Source organism: Halichoeres trimaculatus, unplaced genomic scaffold (genome assembly GCF_033239565.1).
Source record: "Halichoeres trimaculatus isolate MK-OKI-2021-1 unplaced genomic scaffold, fHalTri1.1 fHalTri1_scaffold_1, whole genome shotgun sequence".
NCBI lineage: Eukaryota > Metazoa > Chordata > Actinopteri > Labriformes > Labridae > Halichoeres > Halichoeres trimaculatus.
The window spans coordinates 30587293-30604847 of NW_027437179.1; the positions used below are offsets into that span (position 1 = coordinate 30587293).

A 17555-nucleotide genomic window follows, 5' to 3' on the forward strand; every position below is an offset into this window, starting at 1 on the left:
AGTCAGAGAGCAGCAGTAGGAGAGAGGGGCGGAGGTCTGTCTATGTGAGTGAGAGTATGTGAGCTGGAGATGATCAGTTTCATTCAGTGTTTTGTTTGTGCCTGTTTTGAGTTGGCGTGATCACAGCCCACAGTTTGACCAGTGGATAAAAACACTAGTGTCCATGAATCGGCATCATCATGAGTGTAGTGTCTGGACGGTCGTTATGCCTTACTTTACTCAAGTTGTGTGCAATTCTAGTCGTAACGGAAACAACGGCAAGGGGAAATTGTTCTTTATTGAAACTTCAGAGATATTGCTTCTATTTTGCAAAAAAGTGTAATGGAAATGCAGCTTATTACTGATCAAAACTTTTTCCAATGCGGCATAAGGAAGTGGCTAAGCATGAAAGCAATCCCCTGGTCTGACGTCTACCCCCGTAAGTGGTTGCAGCCATTTAAAATAGCATGGTAATATTCACTCGTTGACGGTATTTTTTTCTACCTTGTGTTGTAATAAGACATCAACATCAAGTTTAGCCTGTTTTGAAACCATATAAAAACTTCTCACAGGAGCTTTAATGACAAAGAATACGTTAAAAATTTGTTCCTTTGCAGGCCTTTCAGAATACTGAAGCCGACTGTATTTACACGTCAGAAAATGTGCTTACAGAAGGGGTGAAATGCTGACTTTTAGGCTTTATAATGGCTATCTGGTAGCTTTGTGGGTAGCTTTACATGGTTTTCAGCTTGAAATATCTTTATTTCAGCACTTCACAACCACCATTACCATGCTAAAAGTCCTTTTAAGATTCACTGAGGTTTTCTCTTCTAAAAGTGAAAAATGATGAAAGATGGCCTCATGTTTTGGACCTCGAATCTGACCCAGTCTAACGCCCTTTAAGGGACATTCATGGATAAGTGATGTAATGTTTTGAGCATATCTCATATAATTCTTATGCAGCTTTTTGAACAAGCTGTTCAGAGCAGCCTGCAGTCTCATCATGGTTTTACTCCCACACATCTTATTCTCACCATCTGAGAAAACTTAAACTTTACCCACATTTGTAAAATATGATTAAAGCACAAAACCCCCTCAAGTGTTGGAAGAATCTCAGGTAATTGGAGAAGCAGAGTAATGAGACGGATTGATAGTCATATGTACACAGGATCATCTTTATTGAAAGGAGTTTCATGAGAGAACAGTACTGTTTCTCAGCAGCTACAGAAGAAAGTACTTCATGCACTAAGTCACACGCTACAAACAGACCGACCAACACACAAATGTACAAACAAACACAGACATCTTGCCTCTGCTTTTTTTTTTAAACCACCCTCCCATTCTCATCATTGTTTTATTTCTGCATGTTTAGGCTACAGTTTCACACATTATTCACCTTGCCAGAATATTTTCAGATGGGTTACAGCCACCATAAGACAAAAACAATAAGACTGAAAATAAATTTTACACTTAATCACCCAAACAGGTACAGCCCAGTACGAAGCCTTAGTGCATGTCAGGAGAAAAGTTGTTTTCTTTGTGGCTTTTATTGACAGAAAAGGCCGTTCACATTCAACTCATGGTTTTCTTTAGGTTGTGCAAACACGCTCAACTCCAGTGACAAAATAAAGTTTCTATAGTTCAGTGACCTTTCCTTCACATTAGATATAATCCGATGAATTGCAGCATTTGATATTCTGTGTGAAAGCTTTGAAAAGAACAAAGAGGGGGAAAGAAAAGAGATAAAGTGCTTCATGTATCCATGATAAGCCTCTATATGGTAAGAAAATACTGTGTGTGAGTAGCACTTTAGATTGCAGCTTAATTTACAATAAAATCTGTTTATTAGAGGGTATCAACAAATCATTTACAGGGTGCTTATGTCAAACTGAAAGAGGCAGGGGCGATAGGAGAAGAAAGCAAGATGTTAGAATAAAAGAGTGTATGATAAGAGCTGGAAAGGCTGACATGACGAAAATGATGTCATGAAATTTGAGCCAATTGCTGTTCATCTGTGGTGCAGATTCGATTTCAATTTTTTTTTCAACAAAGGGGTACTAGACAAAAGTGCAACAACAGTAATAGTTGCTCAAAAAATCTACAAAAATGACAGTAGTATTTTTGTACCAAGTGTGTGGATAGGTTGAATCTTTAAAAAATGACCAATAAACATTTGATTTGTTGGTCCCCTGTGTGTGTGCCCTGTAATTAATGAACACCTGCAAGTTAATAATAAAAAATATATTAAATTAATTGTTTATGCATATCTTTTGTGAGTTATTTTGCCTTCATTGGATAAGGGAGACAGGAAACAAGGAGAGTTGGGGATGACACAGCTATGTGCTATAACTGTTAAGCTAACCTGAAACACTATAAAGTAATTTTATCCCATCTCTTACACTTACTCCTGCCTGTAAAAACCCTGTAAGTGTTTCATTGGTACCTTACATATATAAAATATTAACACTGTAATTAAAATAAAAGAAACGTATACAGCTCCTGTTTTTTTTTGAGCCACACACACACAGACACACAAACTCACACACAGAGACGTACCCTCACTGCCACCCTTGACTCTTTCACCCTGACTGGCTGATCGGGGTGTAAACAGAGAGAGTCAATGGAGCAGTGCAAAGGAATGTACCATCAATGTGTGTCAATGACCTTTCCTGCTTAGACTGCACCCAGGTAACGCAGACCTCAAAGGGTCAAAGGTCACACGCCTCAATGGCTGATGAGGAGCTTTATCTGTGTGCGTGCATGTGTGTGCCTCACGGATAAGACAGGACTGTATCAGCTCTTGATAACCTAAAGTAACCCCTGATACATACATCCACCTGATCTCATATGAACTGCAGCAGAGCAGCGTCCATAAATGACTCACGTCAGTTAGCGCTTTGGTTTCAATCTGAGGTGGTTCACAATGAACCGTAGAAGTTTGCTCATCTCTTAAACTAATCATAACTGTGTCTGCACACAGTTTTCATTCAGTGACATATCAGTGGGAATCTGAAATCCATTCTGCAGTGTCTGAAACAAAGTTTACATTTACACATCCAAACAAATTAAAAACTCCTCACAGCATCAGCTCCTATAAATAAAGTGTACATAGCAAATGATAAACCACACATAAGATAGAGCAGATGATAAATAAGATATTTTCCTTTAAACTTGCAGTATAAAAATAGTTGCTACACAAATCTTTTTTTCCTTTCTGACAATGACTGGAAATCTCACTCATGATCCCTCACAGGCATCTCTTGTGGGGATGGAGGTTTCTGTATTACAATACAGCCAGAACTCATTCTTTGAACACTCGATGAGGCTGATTCTCAGCCCAGTAAACACCGGTGCAGTGAAGCAGGATTCAGGCATGCTGTGTTGACTGATGTTACCCACTGAATATCTAAAGGCTTTAATTTAAACAGTTTTCAAACCATCTTTCTGTGAATTCTCCTGCACCTGGTGAGATTATTCCACCAGAAAAGCAAAGTAAAGGTTTCAGATTTCTGAGGTTTTGTAAAAAGGGTAAACAAAAAGTTTCTGAAGACGGCTGCTTCATATGGATGTAGTTGGTCTGCAGTAAGTCGCGCATATTTGATCCGTGTATCTGAAAAACATTCCTCAAAGAATAACAAAATATAAAAGTCTTAAAGACTTTGCTTGATCCCTGTATAAACCTCATTTTTCTTTGATTTCAGTAAATAATCAAATGGTAGAAACAGTTAATATTAAGGCTTGGCCAATTTTCACTGCAGGTATAGATGATCTATTTAGTTTGTTGTCTGTTATGCTAGCTAAAATGCATCTAATCTAATTACTATGTTATGAAGACTTTCGTGACTATTTCTAAGATGCTATATTTAAAAGAATATCCTGATTTATTTTAGGGATGGAGAGAAACTATTCACAAAGGAGCAACACTGCTTTTCATTTGTATTAAAATGTGTTTTTGAGGTCTGATTGTGGTCTTTATTTCTCATTTTGTGGAAATCGTCATGAAAAGGCAAAAACCAACAATGAATCCAAAGCCTGATTTAATAGTAGCTCGTAGCTCTGTGCCGATGATTCCCAACGCTGCTGCACAGGATGACACACTTTTCATTTTACAGAGTTTGAGCACTGCAATCTTTTAAACAGAGCACCAAATATACCTTTCTACAACAGCAAAAACTGAGTAGATGAATAAATGTCTGAAATCACAGCTGAATATCGAACAGAATACTGAAATGAGCTTTTTTATATTTATTTTTGATTACTCCTGCTTAGGTCTACAGGAAACAGCTGTTGTGAGAGCTGTAATGAATCTTTTTATCCAAGTCTATGTATTCATTTCATCTAGCGCCACACTGAAGCTGGGCAAGTTGAGACGTTTTAAAGACAGGATACAGCATTGTTGGTTTTTGGTCTTTAAATAAGATTTCTTGACTTTAACTCAAACCTTTTCCACAGCTTATTTTCAAGACTTTATGTCTCATTTACATTGACTTCTTGACTTTGCTTGTGTTAGAGTACATCCTCACACATTTGATGATCATGTTACCACACTAACTCTCTTCCCTCCTCTTCATTTCATGAGATTATCTGAAGACCAACATCAAAAAATCTACATGCAGTGTCAAAACTATAAATATCAGCAAGGTGAGCTCAGAGTTCACACTGTTTGTAGCTATATGCTCTTTGTTTTTGTTTATTTTTTCTTTCTTGAATTATTTCAATAAGGACTAGCCCTCAACTGGCTGTTGTATGTGATCCACTCCTGGGACAAACAGCACTTCCTAGTGGTCACCCACAGCACTGCATCTTCCTGTGTATCGTCTCATTGTTTTCCAAGTCATGGGTGAGGACGGGCAGCATTATGGGTGTAAGCTGCCAGGCCGGAGATTTGAGATGCAGGGCTTGCCACATGTCCCACTGATACAAACATAAACCCTGTATCGTTGCACAGGAAGGAGGAGGGATTGAAGAGGAGCAAGCACAGGGAGGGGTGAGAACACAGGAGAGGAAGAGAGGACTGTTTACAACAGGTGAGGCTGGGTGAGGGAGAGGAGGCTGAGAGGACAGTGATCAACTGCATGCAAATTTACAGAAGAGGCCTCAGAAAGAACGTCTGCCTGAAAAGAGAGACAAATACACAGAGACAGAGAAGCAGAAAGTCAGAGTGAATGACGGCAAAAAAGAAGAGACAGCAGCCGTGAGTCATGGCAGCAGTGCCAGAAGGAACACGTCTCCACTCCTTTTATTTCTGCTTGTCTTCACCCAGAGTTAGATTTGTTTGGGAACAGCACAGACTTCTCTTAGGCCAAATTTAGACTTCATGAGGTAGAAAAAACTCACAGGAGCTGTGCAAAACTTTTATTTACTCTTCAGAAAGCTTTACACCAACAAACAGAGCTTGAAAAGTTTGAATAACTTCATGTAGATCTTCATCTACTGTATATCTTATAAAGGATTCCTGAGTCTGCAGGTTTTTAAAGAGTCATAGAAGACTTTTCTAGCTTCACCAAAAGCAGAAAATACTAAGAACTGGAGTTGAATCACTTGACTTGAATACATGAAAACAAAGAAACCCTTTGGAGAGGGTGGATGTAAAGCATCATCCCACTCCACACAGCCAGCAATCGATGTGTATAAACATAACAAAAATACAACAGTAGCAATTTTTAGAGAATATTTCCAAACAAAAGACAGTGCTTCTTTAAAGAAAGCCGTGTTTTTAAAGATATTTCTCCCGATCAGTCGCTGAGTGTGGGTATTTTCAGAGTACAAGTGAGGACAGCCCATCGGCCAGCTGCCAGCTGAGTGTCTGAGGTTTGCTCCCAGCTCAATATCTTCATTAAGATCTTACACTCTTACATTTTTGGGGCATACATTAGCAGCACACCCATGAAATGCACATTTATGCAAAAATTACTCCCATGTTGTCAAAATTAAATAGCGAGAACAGCCTTGGTGTTCCAATTATAAAATCTGTTGCAGCAGCGTTTATTCAGGTGGAGTTTGATGAACACTAACTGCTTCATTAAAACCCAGAAGCTTTATTCGTCTTCAACATGAGCCAGAATTGAAAAAACAATGTAAAAACTGTGACTCATAGTAAAAAGAAGCCCTTCAGGGTTAGTCTTTGTGGAATTTGACATTTTCATTATTGGATATATTTGTGAAATCAGTGTGTTTTTAAAAGGGCAACTGGTTCTTAGACTCATGTGGATTTAACCCAGTATATCATGTAAATGTGTTCACAACCTGTGTTCACACAGCTACAACTATCCTGTGTATGTTTCATCAGCTAAAAACTTCAACATTACTGTTGAAGTGGATAAAAACTTTTCAAACTTTGTCAGACTGCAATAGCATCTCTAAAAGTCTAGTTACCTCCGCCAAGGAGGTTATGTTTTTGGGAGAGTTTGTTTGTCTGTGAACAACATAACTCACGGATCTTGATGAAATTTTCAGAAAATGTTCAAAATGGGATAAGGAAGAAGTGATTAAATTTTGGAGGCGATCCGGATTGCCGTCTGGATCCAGGATTTTTTTAAAGGATTCTTTATCATTGTGAGATAGGGCGTTTTCACCATATGTGTTTATAACTCCACAATAGATGGTCGGATTGCTTTGCAAACCAATACAAGACAAGGTCACAATCATTTCTGACAGATGTAAAAGTATGATTCAGATCCTGCCAATATTCTGGATACTAAGATCCAGAATATGAAACATGCACTGGGTCACCATAATTTTCTACACTGTCAGGTAACAAATTATTGTACAAACCTAATACTAACACCAAATTGTAACAGACAGTAGGCTGAAAGGGAGTATAACATGAAAATAGGACTTAAGTGTTGCATGACAATCACAATATGCTTGGTGGAGGTCTGTGCTCTCTGAGTGCTTTTCTAGGTCATAAAGAAACTAATGAGGAACAGACGGAAAAGGTACAGCGTATACAAGTGGAAATATTATTTGATATTTAGAAAAGTAAGTTTCTTAACTAAAATACTCCCTTATTAACCCTTCCTGTTGGTGGAGTGATGGTGGCCTTCCAGGACAAAAAGTGCCAGTGAAGGATGATAAGTATGATCCTGCATTTGACCTGCTCCCATGGTAGATATGAGAGCCTTATTCTGAACAGAAACTAAACTACTTTTATTTTCAAGTCATTAAACACTAATTATGAATATTATATGTCATTTCTATTACTCTGTGCACACTGCACCTTTGATTTCTCCTTGATCGACTTCTTCTTAATTTATGACTCCAGCAGCGTGTGATACTTACCGATTAGATCAGGGAGAGGTTTTCAGACGCTCATTTGAAACCATTCTGGATGATAAGGCTTTAGTTGTTAATTTGTTGCGTTGTAATCATTGGAATTGGTGGTTTAATGACTCATTTCTCTTCTGTGACTCATAAACCTGTGTCCTCTAATGAATGTAATGAAGCATTTCTCTGTTTCTTTGCCTTCTTACCTGCTCTGGTTTATTAGCTGGCTGTAGCCTTGGGCTGCAGGCTGTAGAGTCTGGCAGGGTCCTGATTGTCACAGACGTCAGTTCTGGACACAGAATTCACATTCAGAGACATGCTACCAGACACATCAGAGACACAGGCGGCAGTCACCAGATTCAGCACCAGCAGCATCCAGAGCAGGAGGAAGAAGACGAGGAGGAGGAGGGGGGGCATTGGGAGTGACAGCGACAGCAACAAAGGGGGCAGCAGTGCAGCAGGGACAGAGAGCAGGGAGGGAAGCAAATCAGTGTAGTGCAGTAATTAAGCAGGAGGTTCAGAGGATCAGTGTTTGCAGGGTAGATGTGGCTTTGCCATACTTTAAAAATGAGCTTTTCATTAAACATATAAGAGTTAATACAGTTAAATTTAACATGCTTCATTCTGACACTGACAGCTGATTAACTCATTTTATAAAAAGCCAAGCTGCTGTCAGCCAATCAGAGGATCCAAAATAAACCCTGATACTACAAAACAACAAAATCCTAAATAAGCTACATCTCAGAGACAACAAAAATAGAAGCAGGTGTTTTTTACTGTGAGAAATATGGTGCAGCAGTCTTACCTGTTGTCATTGATATCTGTGGTGTTTCCTGTGGACAGAGAGAGGTGCATAAGGAGGCAGGCAGGTGCACAGTGAGAGGGATGGTGATGTGTCATTAAGGGAAATAGTGGCTTTCTCACAGAGACGAATGGGTTCAACTAAAACACCCAAAGCCATCAGAGATAAATGACTTTGGGAAAAGCAGCAGTATAATGTGATGCTTCTGAGACAAGCTGTTAGTAAAGTTGTGACCAAATAAAGTGTCTGTCATTGCATTTTAAAACAACCCATGTGTGTGTTTTACTGATCCACTGGGCACAGACATGGCGAGGTTGGAAAAATCGTGATTTCTGGTGAAAAATAAACAGCATTGACATTCAGTCTGAGAGTTTGTCTCCTTCATAAGACTGCACCAACACCACATCTCCTGACATGTTCAAAGCACATAAGAATATGCTATTAAATATACATGTAGGTCATATTCAGCTGTTTAAACAGTTTTTAATGCTGCTGTTGCTCTGCAAAGGTCTTGAGTTGAATGGCTGCAGGAAGGTGATTGAAAGAAAAAGGTCAATGTAAGCTTTCTTAGGCAGACAAACAGATTTTATTCAATCTGCTTTTTAATGAGCTCATTTCCGTTGTTTTCTCTTATTCGGGAATAGCGAAGCTGGTGTTCACATAACAGATTTATATATCTTATTACCTAAACATAACAAGGGTTTTTTTATTCATGAGGGTCACAGGATCCTGAGAGAAAAACAAGCTGTGTAACCCCAAGATAATGAGAAACATAAGCTAACATCTTGAGAAAACAACTGAAATTAACTTTGTATCTCAGGAAAACAAGCATTTCATATCCTAGATAATGAGAACAATCTTTTCAGACTTCCATCTCAAAAAAGAAAAAAAACTGAGTAAATAAAATGTATAGATGCATGTTTGCCTAAGGCTTCCAATGCAAGAAAACCCAATAATTTTATGTTTTGATGCTTGTTTCCTTCAAATTTATGTTAATAGCATTAATGTTAGTAACATTATGTTACTGCTTTGTTTTGCACTCTATAAACAATTTGAGTTGCTGTTTTTTATTAATGGTGCTCTATAAATAAGCTAGTTAAGAGATAAAAATGAAAGATTAATGAGCAACAAGTCTGACAGTAAGATCCTCATGATAATAAAATTATCTTTCATCCACAGTACCAAGTCTTCCAGAGCATATCTTTACATTTTTACATGCTGTAGTGTCATTTTTTGCAGAAAACTTTTGCTATACATCAATAAAATCCTTATATCCCAAACTTTAATAGATTTCTAAAAATTGCACTTACCATAAAAATGAACTTTTTACACACATTTTTTTAAATTCAGAGTTGTCATGGCTGTATGTTTATGCAAAATGAATGGTTGGTCTATCCTATCTAGTTTCAAGTCTACAGCCATTTGAAACTTAATATGCAAATTGTAGCGCCGACACTTTGTTGTATGGGTTTAGAGTCTGAGTCTTCTATCTACAGAGATCCTGGTAAAATTCTTCCTCTTCTTCTAAACTTTTTATCGAAGTTTCGCTTACTTGGAGATCTGACTTCCAAGTCAATGGAAACCCTCCAACAAACCTGACCCCACTTACTATCACCAACAGCTAAATTATTAACCACTCCTTTTTCAGCAGAGATGAATATATTGTATATGCAGTTAACTAGATGTTAAAAAAAATAATAACCAGGGCTGCAGGGAAATTTCATCTCCAGTCCACATCCAGACAGAATTATCCTCTCTTCTGTCTCATGATTGCAGGCTAGCAGATGTAGTGTTTATGCCATAAGGGTTGTCTTCTGTAGTTCAACAACACACATGCCCGTCTTCAAGCATTGTAGTCTGTTTTTTTTTTTTGTGGGTAAACTCTGATATGCTCCTGGGGATGTTTGCCTTCTTAGGGCCTCCATACACTCAGATATATTTGCCACATTTTTACCTGATTTATACACCATCCACTAAAACCAGCTCTGAGACCCACTTATGGGCCTCAACCCACAGATTGAAAACCGCTGCACTAGTAGATTGTATTTGGGGCTTGATCCTTCCAAGATTGTTTTTATATCATGGACAATGTGATGCAGGAGACCTCAGGATGAATTTATCATTTAGAAAACAGTGAGTGAGTGAAACAGTGACTAAGAGCTGGACTAATGAAAAACAAGTGACCAATGATTCATCACTGTCCCTGCGACATGCGTCCGTCTGCAACTTTATGGTCACGGCACACGGGAGAGTGCCCAAAGACGCGGAGCGATTCGGGAGGTATGTGGATCAAGTGTTTATGTGCACATCAGCTGCATACTGCAAACTGATAGCTGATAGACAACACTGATAACAGGCATATTTTAAATGAAAATGATCAGGCCTGTAGTCCACAGAGCAGATCCTTGCTGCTTCAGATAGTGGAGGATGCGTCCTCTCGCGCAAAATGGGTCTCCCCATGAATCATGGAGTCCTACGCACATGGCGTGTAAAATGCGGGATCGCTAATATTGAGGCCCCCTCTCGCTTCACGGTCTCTCTCTTTGATCTCACGGTCTGGGGCAGAAGGCTCCTCGCGCATCACTGCCCCCCCAACACGCGCCTCACTAAAAGTAATCTATGACAGTGTGCAAAGACTCCTGGCCACAAGGTGGTGAGGGAATGCAATCAAAACAGATCTTCCTCATAGCATCTTTAATTTGAAATCAACTTGAAAAATAGTGCTGGGTTCTTGCTGGGTTGTTAGTTGTGTATATTTGACAATTTTATTTTATTAATACATTAATCTTTTTTATTGATGTATTATTTCATTTTATTTCATTGGAGAGTATGTTGTCAGTTTAATGTTTATTTTATGTCAATTATCACTGTTATTTGTCAATATAAAACAATAAATACACTGTTGACTAAAAAAAGTCTTGTTTCGTTCATTTTCCTGCTCTTCTAATAGCTTACGACAAAAGTTTTCCCACTCCTTACATAAGCTACATCCCAAGAGGCTTTTTCTTTGCCTGAGTTTCTTGACAGCAATGTGCACCATCTCCTCCCAGCTTTTATTGTGACACCCAGACATGTCGAGAAATTTCAGCGACTCCCTCAAACTCTTGAGAATTCTATTCCAGTCTTTACATCGTCATTCATGGAAGACAGCTCCTTAACTCGTGTGTTATGTACTTCAGTATGATGACTTTGGTAATATCAAGGATCTTCATCCTTGTCTGGATCATGACGCTGCATGGTTTAATCTCATGAAATGAAAAAAAAAAATCTTATCCCAATGTGAACTGTCAAGGCGACACCTACACAGAAAAAAACTTTGGTGGTTCAGGTTTTGCAGAGCTGTTTAACACTTCACTCTAAGCTCTTATTGGAATTCATGACACTGAGCAGAATTATATCCAGGAGTGAAAGTAACTCCTCTGAGCCTGGATTCAAAATACATCAGTGTGTTCAAGCATTTTCACTCCAAAGCGCCATGTGTCTGTTTTGGGGAAACCTAAAAAATAAATAAAAAAACTGTAGCAAACCATGATAATTTCAATCCTTAACAGTCCTTAAATATTTACAAATCCCCCCAGAAGACTCATGTGGATTGCTGCCAGTGCTGAGCATGACTATTTTCCAGGCAGCAGGAGACAAATATGAGCATAATTCCCTGAATAATCTCATTGGCAGGGTTCGAACCCCTCTGAAATAACATCACAAGGTGCAGGAGCCAGCTTGATGAGATTTTTCTGAGGTCCACCAAGTGGACAGCATCAATTATATGTGATTTAATAAAAGGCAGGTACTGTCACAACAGACTGATACATTACCTCTAAGCCTGTTTTTGACTTTTATTGATATTTGTGGAGAATTGAAGAGGTGTGGGGCTGTAACAGAGCGCTACAGCTGTCATCACCCAGTCAGGGTCTGAGGCCGACACTCAGCCTGTCTGGTCGGCTATCTGTCTAGCTGAGTAATGAAGCTACAAGTCTAATCCATCTTCTGTTTGTGTGTTTAGAGCAGACGTTCACACTCTCATACACAGACATGAAGACACACAAGCTTCACGAAGCAACAGCATCTTTTGATAACTTGAGAAAGTGATTAGTGAATTTCTGTATCAGTTATAGGACGTACAAGGCTCAAAAATGCAACTGTTTTGATTGCACACTCTTAAAATCCACTCCGTAGCAATTGTGTGAGAGCAAATAATAATCTATAAAGTGTTTGCTAATGCAGGGACTGATGGTGAATTCATAATACTTGCTATGACGTGCAGAATTATGATGTCAGGCATTACTAATCAGCCTCCATTCCTGTGTCAACACTTACATAACAAATCAAACATCTGCCTAATATTCTTCCTAGCTTTTTTTTTAAACACATTTAGAGCACATGAGCTTTACCATACACTGAGAGAGTGCCAAAAGTAAGAAATGCTGGGGCAAGAACGGGAACAGAGAGCCGGGAGACCAAAGTTCAAATCCTGACCCCAGAAGTGGTGTTGTGTTTCAACAAAACAAAAGTTTGTAAAGTAGTTTTAACTGTAGTCCTCCTGATTTACCAGTCGCTCAAACTAATAGTAAGGACCGCAAACTATGAGCCTAATTTAGAATATAAAAGCAAGTGGAAAAAAAACATAAAGAAACAGCAGGTGGAATAGTTGAAGCAGCAGGAAAACTGCTTTTAACCTCCACAACTCTGTAAGAGTCCATAGACAAAATTCAAACATAATGGCTGTTATTATAGCATAATGGAAAACGCTAAAAAACAGTCATGATCAGAAATGCAATAACCTCCTGCTGGTTTCCATCATAATATCCCATTTCCAGTTAAACAGCCTCTATGTGATCAGGGCTCACCATTTTCTGAATCCAGCATCTCTGCAGTGTTCTTGTCAGTCTGGGTCACAGGCTCAGCTGGAAGTCTGAACAGCAAAGAGACAGCGTCATGTGTTACTGTGTTTGGAAGTCCAATAAAAGTTTAACTGAAAAAAAAAGTTACCAAAAATTGATGAAACAAGTGAACCTATGAGTTGAATCAGCAAACAGTGTTAAAAACTAGAGCAGCTAGATCAGACTCACGTGTTGTTCTGACAGTCGTTGTCAGTCGAGTCGTTGTTTTGGTCATCGTGCTTTGTCAAGGAGCTGTTCTGGTTGGAGTTTGTCTCGGGTATCCTGGGCTCACTCTCACTCTCTGGGGTTTCAGGGGCAGGAGGACTGGGAGGAGCAGAAGGAGCAGCAGGCTCTGCTGCTTCTTTGTGGTTACTGTTGTGGAAATCAGCTTTGAGGAAGGCAATAGGGTGATCGCTGTAGCCTCGGATGAAGAAAGGGTTTGTTGGAGAGCAGGGTGGATAGTGGCCAGGACGCACAGGCTTTGCTGTCAGTGAAAAAGAAACAGAATTGATCTCTTGATAAATTCATTCATCCAGAAAGACAAAGCATATTTTCTGCACTCTTGGAATAGAGCAACACTGCAGCCTGCAGAACCAAATAATACAATTTTAATGCGACTGGGATTCATATTGGTGTCCTGCTGAAACAAAACTCCTTCATTTTGTCCTCTGCAGCACAAATACTGTCTCAGTAAATCACAAGTTTGTGTTCATTGGGAAATAAACAGAAACAAAAACATAACAATCGTATAGCTTTCATGTCTAGTGTAAGATTATGGCCTCTACAGATATATATCACTGTGTCTATGCAGATGGTGCAAAGATCCACAGCACAAACCACAGACTGTAAACAAAAGGTAGATTATTAGATTTGTGTTTTTTAAAAGTTCAGCCAATGTGCATCATTATCCTCCTGCAGAACTGAGTGAGAAAGACAATAAGCCTTAAAACTTTAAAGAGGGGGTATTCTGCTTTCTCATATTTTAAACATAACTATAAAGTGCTTGATGTTCATACTAAATGTGTAAATTTCAAACTGCTGCATATTCACATTTTGCAGAAATCCCCAAGCTGCCTGTCTGTAAACTGCTCAAAAAAGTCAGTTTAAGGAAAAAGCACGAGATCTTCATGGGAGCTTCACAAGACTTGCTGAAATGATGAGGTCATTGCAAAAGGGGGTCCAAAGTGGTTCATGGCATCTTTGACAAACCTCAAAAACAAAGGTTTACCCAAAATTCTGCTCCGACAGGCCTCCAGAAGGCTCACCAATCAGAGGGAAGGGGTTTTTGGAGTGTGGAGCCTTAAAGAGACTGCGTAATATACAGAAGCTAAAATAAGGGTTTTCTAAAACACCAGTGTGAGAAAACAGGATTTTATTAAGCTGTAAGTCATGTAAAGCTACTGGAGGGAGACCAGAGGGATAGTTAAACCCCAAAAAATGCACAGTACCCACTCTTTAAACATAAAACAGTTTTCTTTACACTACATCTACTTCTTGTAAATAGAATACCACTCAACACTAAAGCCATATACCTTTAGACAAAAAGTACTTCAGCCCTCCTACATGAGTCTTATCTGACTCATAAACACAGAAATACACCTTATCCTGATCCTTAGCTTCTTGAGTTGTTTGTTCCCTGGACTGCTAACATTACAGGTACACAGCATCTAAACTACCAGCATACCGTCATGTAACTTCAGTCTAGGGACACCACCACAGCAGAATCATCAAATGACATGAAAGCAGCAGTTCACTGTTTTTTTTACTTTGTCTTAATCACTGCGGTTTCACTATAACATGCAGACATCCTGCCAGCAGCTGTCAATCAAACGCAGTAACCAACAGATCCCAGCGAGCTGAGATAAACACAGGTGTTTCTGACACTTCCATCATTTTCAAGAGATTAAAAACCTTTGACAAGGCTGTTAAAAAACATGTGTAGATGGTATGTGGTGAGAGTCATGTGAGTCAGTTAGATTTTAATTGTCACTCTGGTTCTTCGGTTTTGCGCTCAAACAAAGTAATATCCCACAAATGCTCTGAAATCAATAGCTCATTTTGTCACAGCAGCATACGTGTCTAATTTCTTTCATGCAGAATTAAAATTCATGAGTGTGATTATCTTCAATTGAACACAGTGATGAAGTGAGTCTTTGAGATCAAAATGGATTCAAACTGTTAATACACTGCATCTCTCACAGAGAAACTCAACTGTTGAAGTTTAATACAATGGAACATTTTTAGTTCATGGGTTTAGTTTCTGACATTTCTCCTCTATCTATGTCTTTGTCTGAGACAACGGTGAACTCGAGTCTCTGATGCTTTTAGCTTCTGAGGGAGCTACAACACTGGTGTCAAAAGACCTGTCTTGCAGCTCGCTCATGCATGAAGAGGAGGTGAATGAGTGTGTGGTGTTCTGGTAGGAGGAAAGGAAGACATGACAGATGATGAAGCATGAGGGAAGCAAATCAAACTATGGATGTTGCCTGTGAAGGAATCACACGGTGAAACGTGGAACGGATGGTTGCACCAAGCCAAACGATTGTTCGCGTGGTGCACGGCAAAGGCAAACATCAGATAAGAAGACAATGACACAGTCTAGCCCAGCTGACACGAGTATTTAGGATGCTAAATATTTCCTTCTTTTGCTCAGGCAATGACGATAGGAAAATACAATGAACTGATTGATTAATATCTCACATTTAAAAAAATACAGCTTTCACTGAAATATAGCGTGCAGAAAACATGAGAGGAGGAAAGGTTACCTATCAGTGCAGCATGGGGCCGGCGGAAAGGATTACGAGCCCTCATCACATCTTTGATTCGCTCCACTTCCTGCTGGTAGCGGAGGCGGTCGTTCATCGCACCTTCCTTCGCCTCCTTCAGTGCACCTTCAAGCGCCTTGACGCGCTCAGCTGTAGACCGAAGACGCTTCTCCAGTTTTGGAAGTTCACAGCGAAGATCTGCGTTATCACGTACCAGCTGTCACACACACACACACACACACACACACACACACACACACACACACACACACACACACAAGAGAACATGTTCAGTATGCTCAGAGAAGGAATTGAAATGTCAAGAAAACACGACACGTTATTCTGTGACTGAAACTTTTGATAAGATGGAACATTTTTTGTGGAGTAGTGTTACCGTTTGTCTTGAAATGTCAGTTTCACAGTCAGAGAACCATGAATCATATTCAGACAGTCATCTCTCAAAAAGTTCCACCTGTGCTTTAACAGTTTGACGCGTGTGCAGTTTTTCAGACCATCAATGGAAGTGATTTTTTTATTTCTTTTGTTGGAACATCTCCACTCTAACTGCATCCTCTCTTTCTCCAGAGTGATGAATCAAACTTTTATTGAAAGATTTCTTGTAGCAGTGATAGTTGACAACAATGGAAGAGGCTGATTGCTCACATTTTTGTCAATTACAGCCAAATTGCTTTGAGCAGTGGAGGGAAACTGAGAAGAACAAATCTGTTGGAAAAATGTCAAACTGCCTTTTAAGTTGAATAAACAAGCTTGACTGACACAAAAACAGAGACTCTGTCAAATGAATTTCATGATTAACACAGAGAGCAACAGCTTAAGAGTTAGCTACATCAACAGCTGCTGCAAGTAAATATCATTATCAGATAAATATTTCCTCCATGTCACTGTTACACCATACACTGGACAGATTTATAAGTAAAGGACCACTTTTAACTCCATCAAAAAAACTTCAATTTTGTCTTCTAGTTGGCAAGCTAACGCAAACGAAACAATGCTCTTTGATACATTTTTTTGAATTAAACAACCACTCAGACACAGGACTCTGGGTTAAAGTCGCTACCATAGAAAGGTGAGCTCTATCCTGCAGAGCTCAGATCATCCCCTCCATGTAGAGTTTAGTCTTTTGCCTTCAGGCAGATGCTAAAGACTGCTTGTGGTAAAGACTTAAAGGTATAGGGATTAATCTGTACCTGCTGCTATTGGCTTATTGAAAAGTCTTTAAATTCGCTTGTCTGTGCACTTTATTTGCACGGCACTTTATCATTTTTATGTCTTTTATCTTTTTTATCTTCTAATTATCTCATATCATGGTTGGCTAATTTCTATTAGGCTTTCTGTTTCATGTTTTGTGTCATATGTATTTCATGTGGAGTATTTATTTGATTTTTTTAAATTGTTTTTTATTTGTCTTGCTTGTCTCCAGCTGCAAACAAATTTCCCTGTGGGGTCAATAAAGATACCCTTGACCTTTGACACAGACCAGATCACATATAGATGTAGTCTCTGTGATGTCATCCATCTGTTCCTGATACAAAATAATAAAGCCTTATGTCAGTTGTGGCCATATTGGAAATAATGACTCAGGAGGCTGGCTTGAGCCTTGTTAGAGCCTAAGATGTAAGAATGGCACAAGATATAATCTGAAATACACTTTTGAAAATGTAGTAAAACCCAAAATGTAATAACTGACCCCAAAAGTCACAAAAATTGGGGCTCAGTATCTTGTTGCATTTTGGGTTTTATTACATTTTTATTACCTTTCAGGTTGTAGATACAAATCGGGCTTAAACAAGCTCCACCAACAACTACAGGGTGCCAGCCCTGATGGTCACATGAGCTGCGCCT

The 17555-nt window shown here is 39.1% G+C and overlaps 1 protein-coding gene across 2 annotated transcripts in view; it reads right to left on the reverse strand.

Annotated features, from left to right (window-relative positions):
• Positions 1 to 1140: 1140 nt before the first annotated feature.
• The window catches only part of kif5ab (kinesin family member 5A, b), a 95944-nt gene continuing 79529 nt past the window's right edge, over positions 1141 to 17555 (reverse strand). The window contains exons 24-29 of one of the 2 annotated variants that reach the window (XM_074676866.1): positions 15693 to 15909; positions 13117 to 13411; positions 12895 to 12959; positions 8051 to 8078; positions 7452 to 7534; positions 1141 to 5093 (exon numbers count right to left, since the gene is read on the reverse strand). In XM_074676866.1, coding sequence (XP_074532967.1) covers positions 7465 to 7534; positions 8051 to 8078; positions 12895 to 12959; positions 13117 to 13411; positions 15693 to 15909 — 675 coding nt within the window. In that variant the 3' untranslated portion in view covers positions 1141 to 5093; positions 7452 to 7464. Of the gene's footprint in view, positions 5094 to 7451; positions 7565 to 8050; positions 8079 to 12894; positions 12960 to 13116; positions 13412 to 15692; positions 15910 to 17555 lie in introns of both variants that reach the window. The other variant, XM_074676783.1, reaches the window with a different exon arrangement.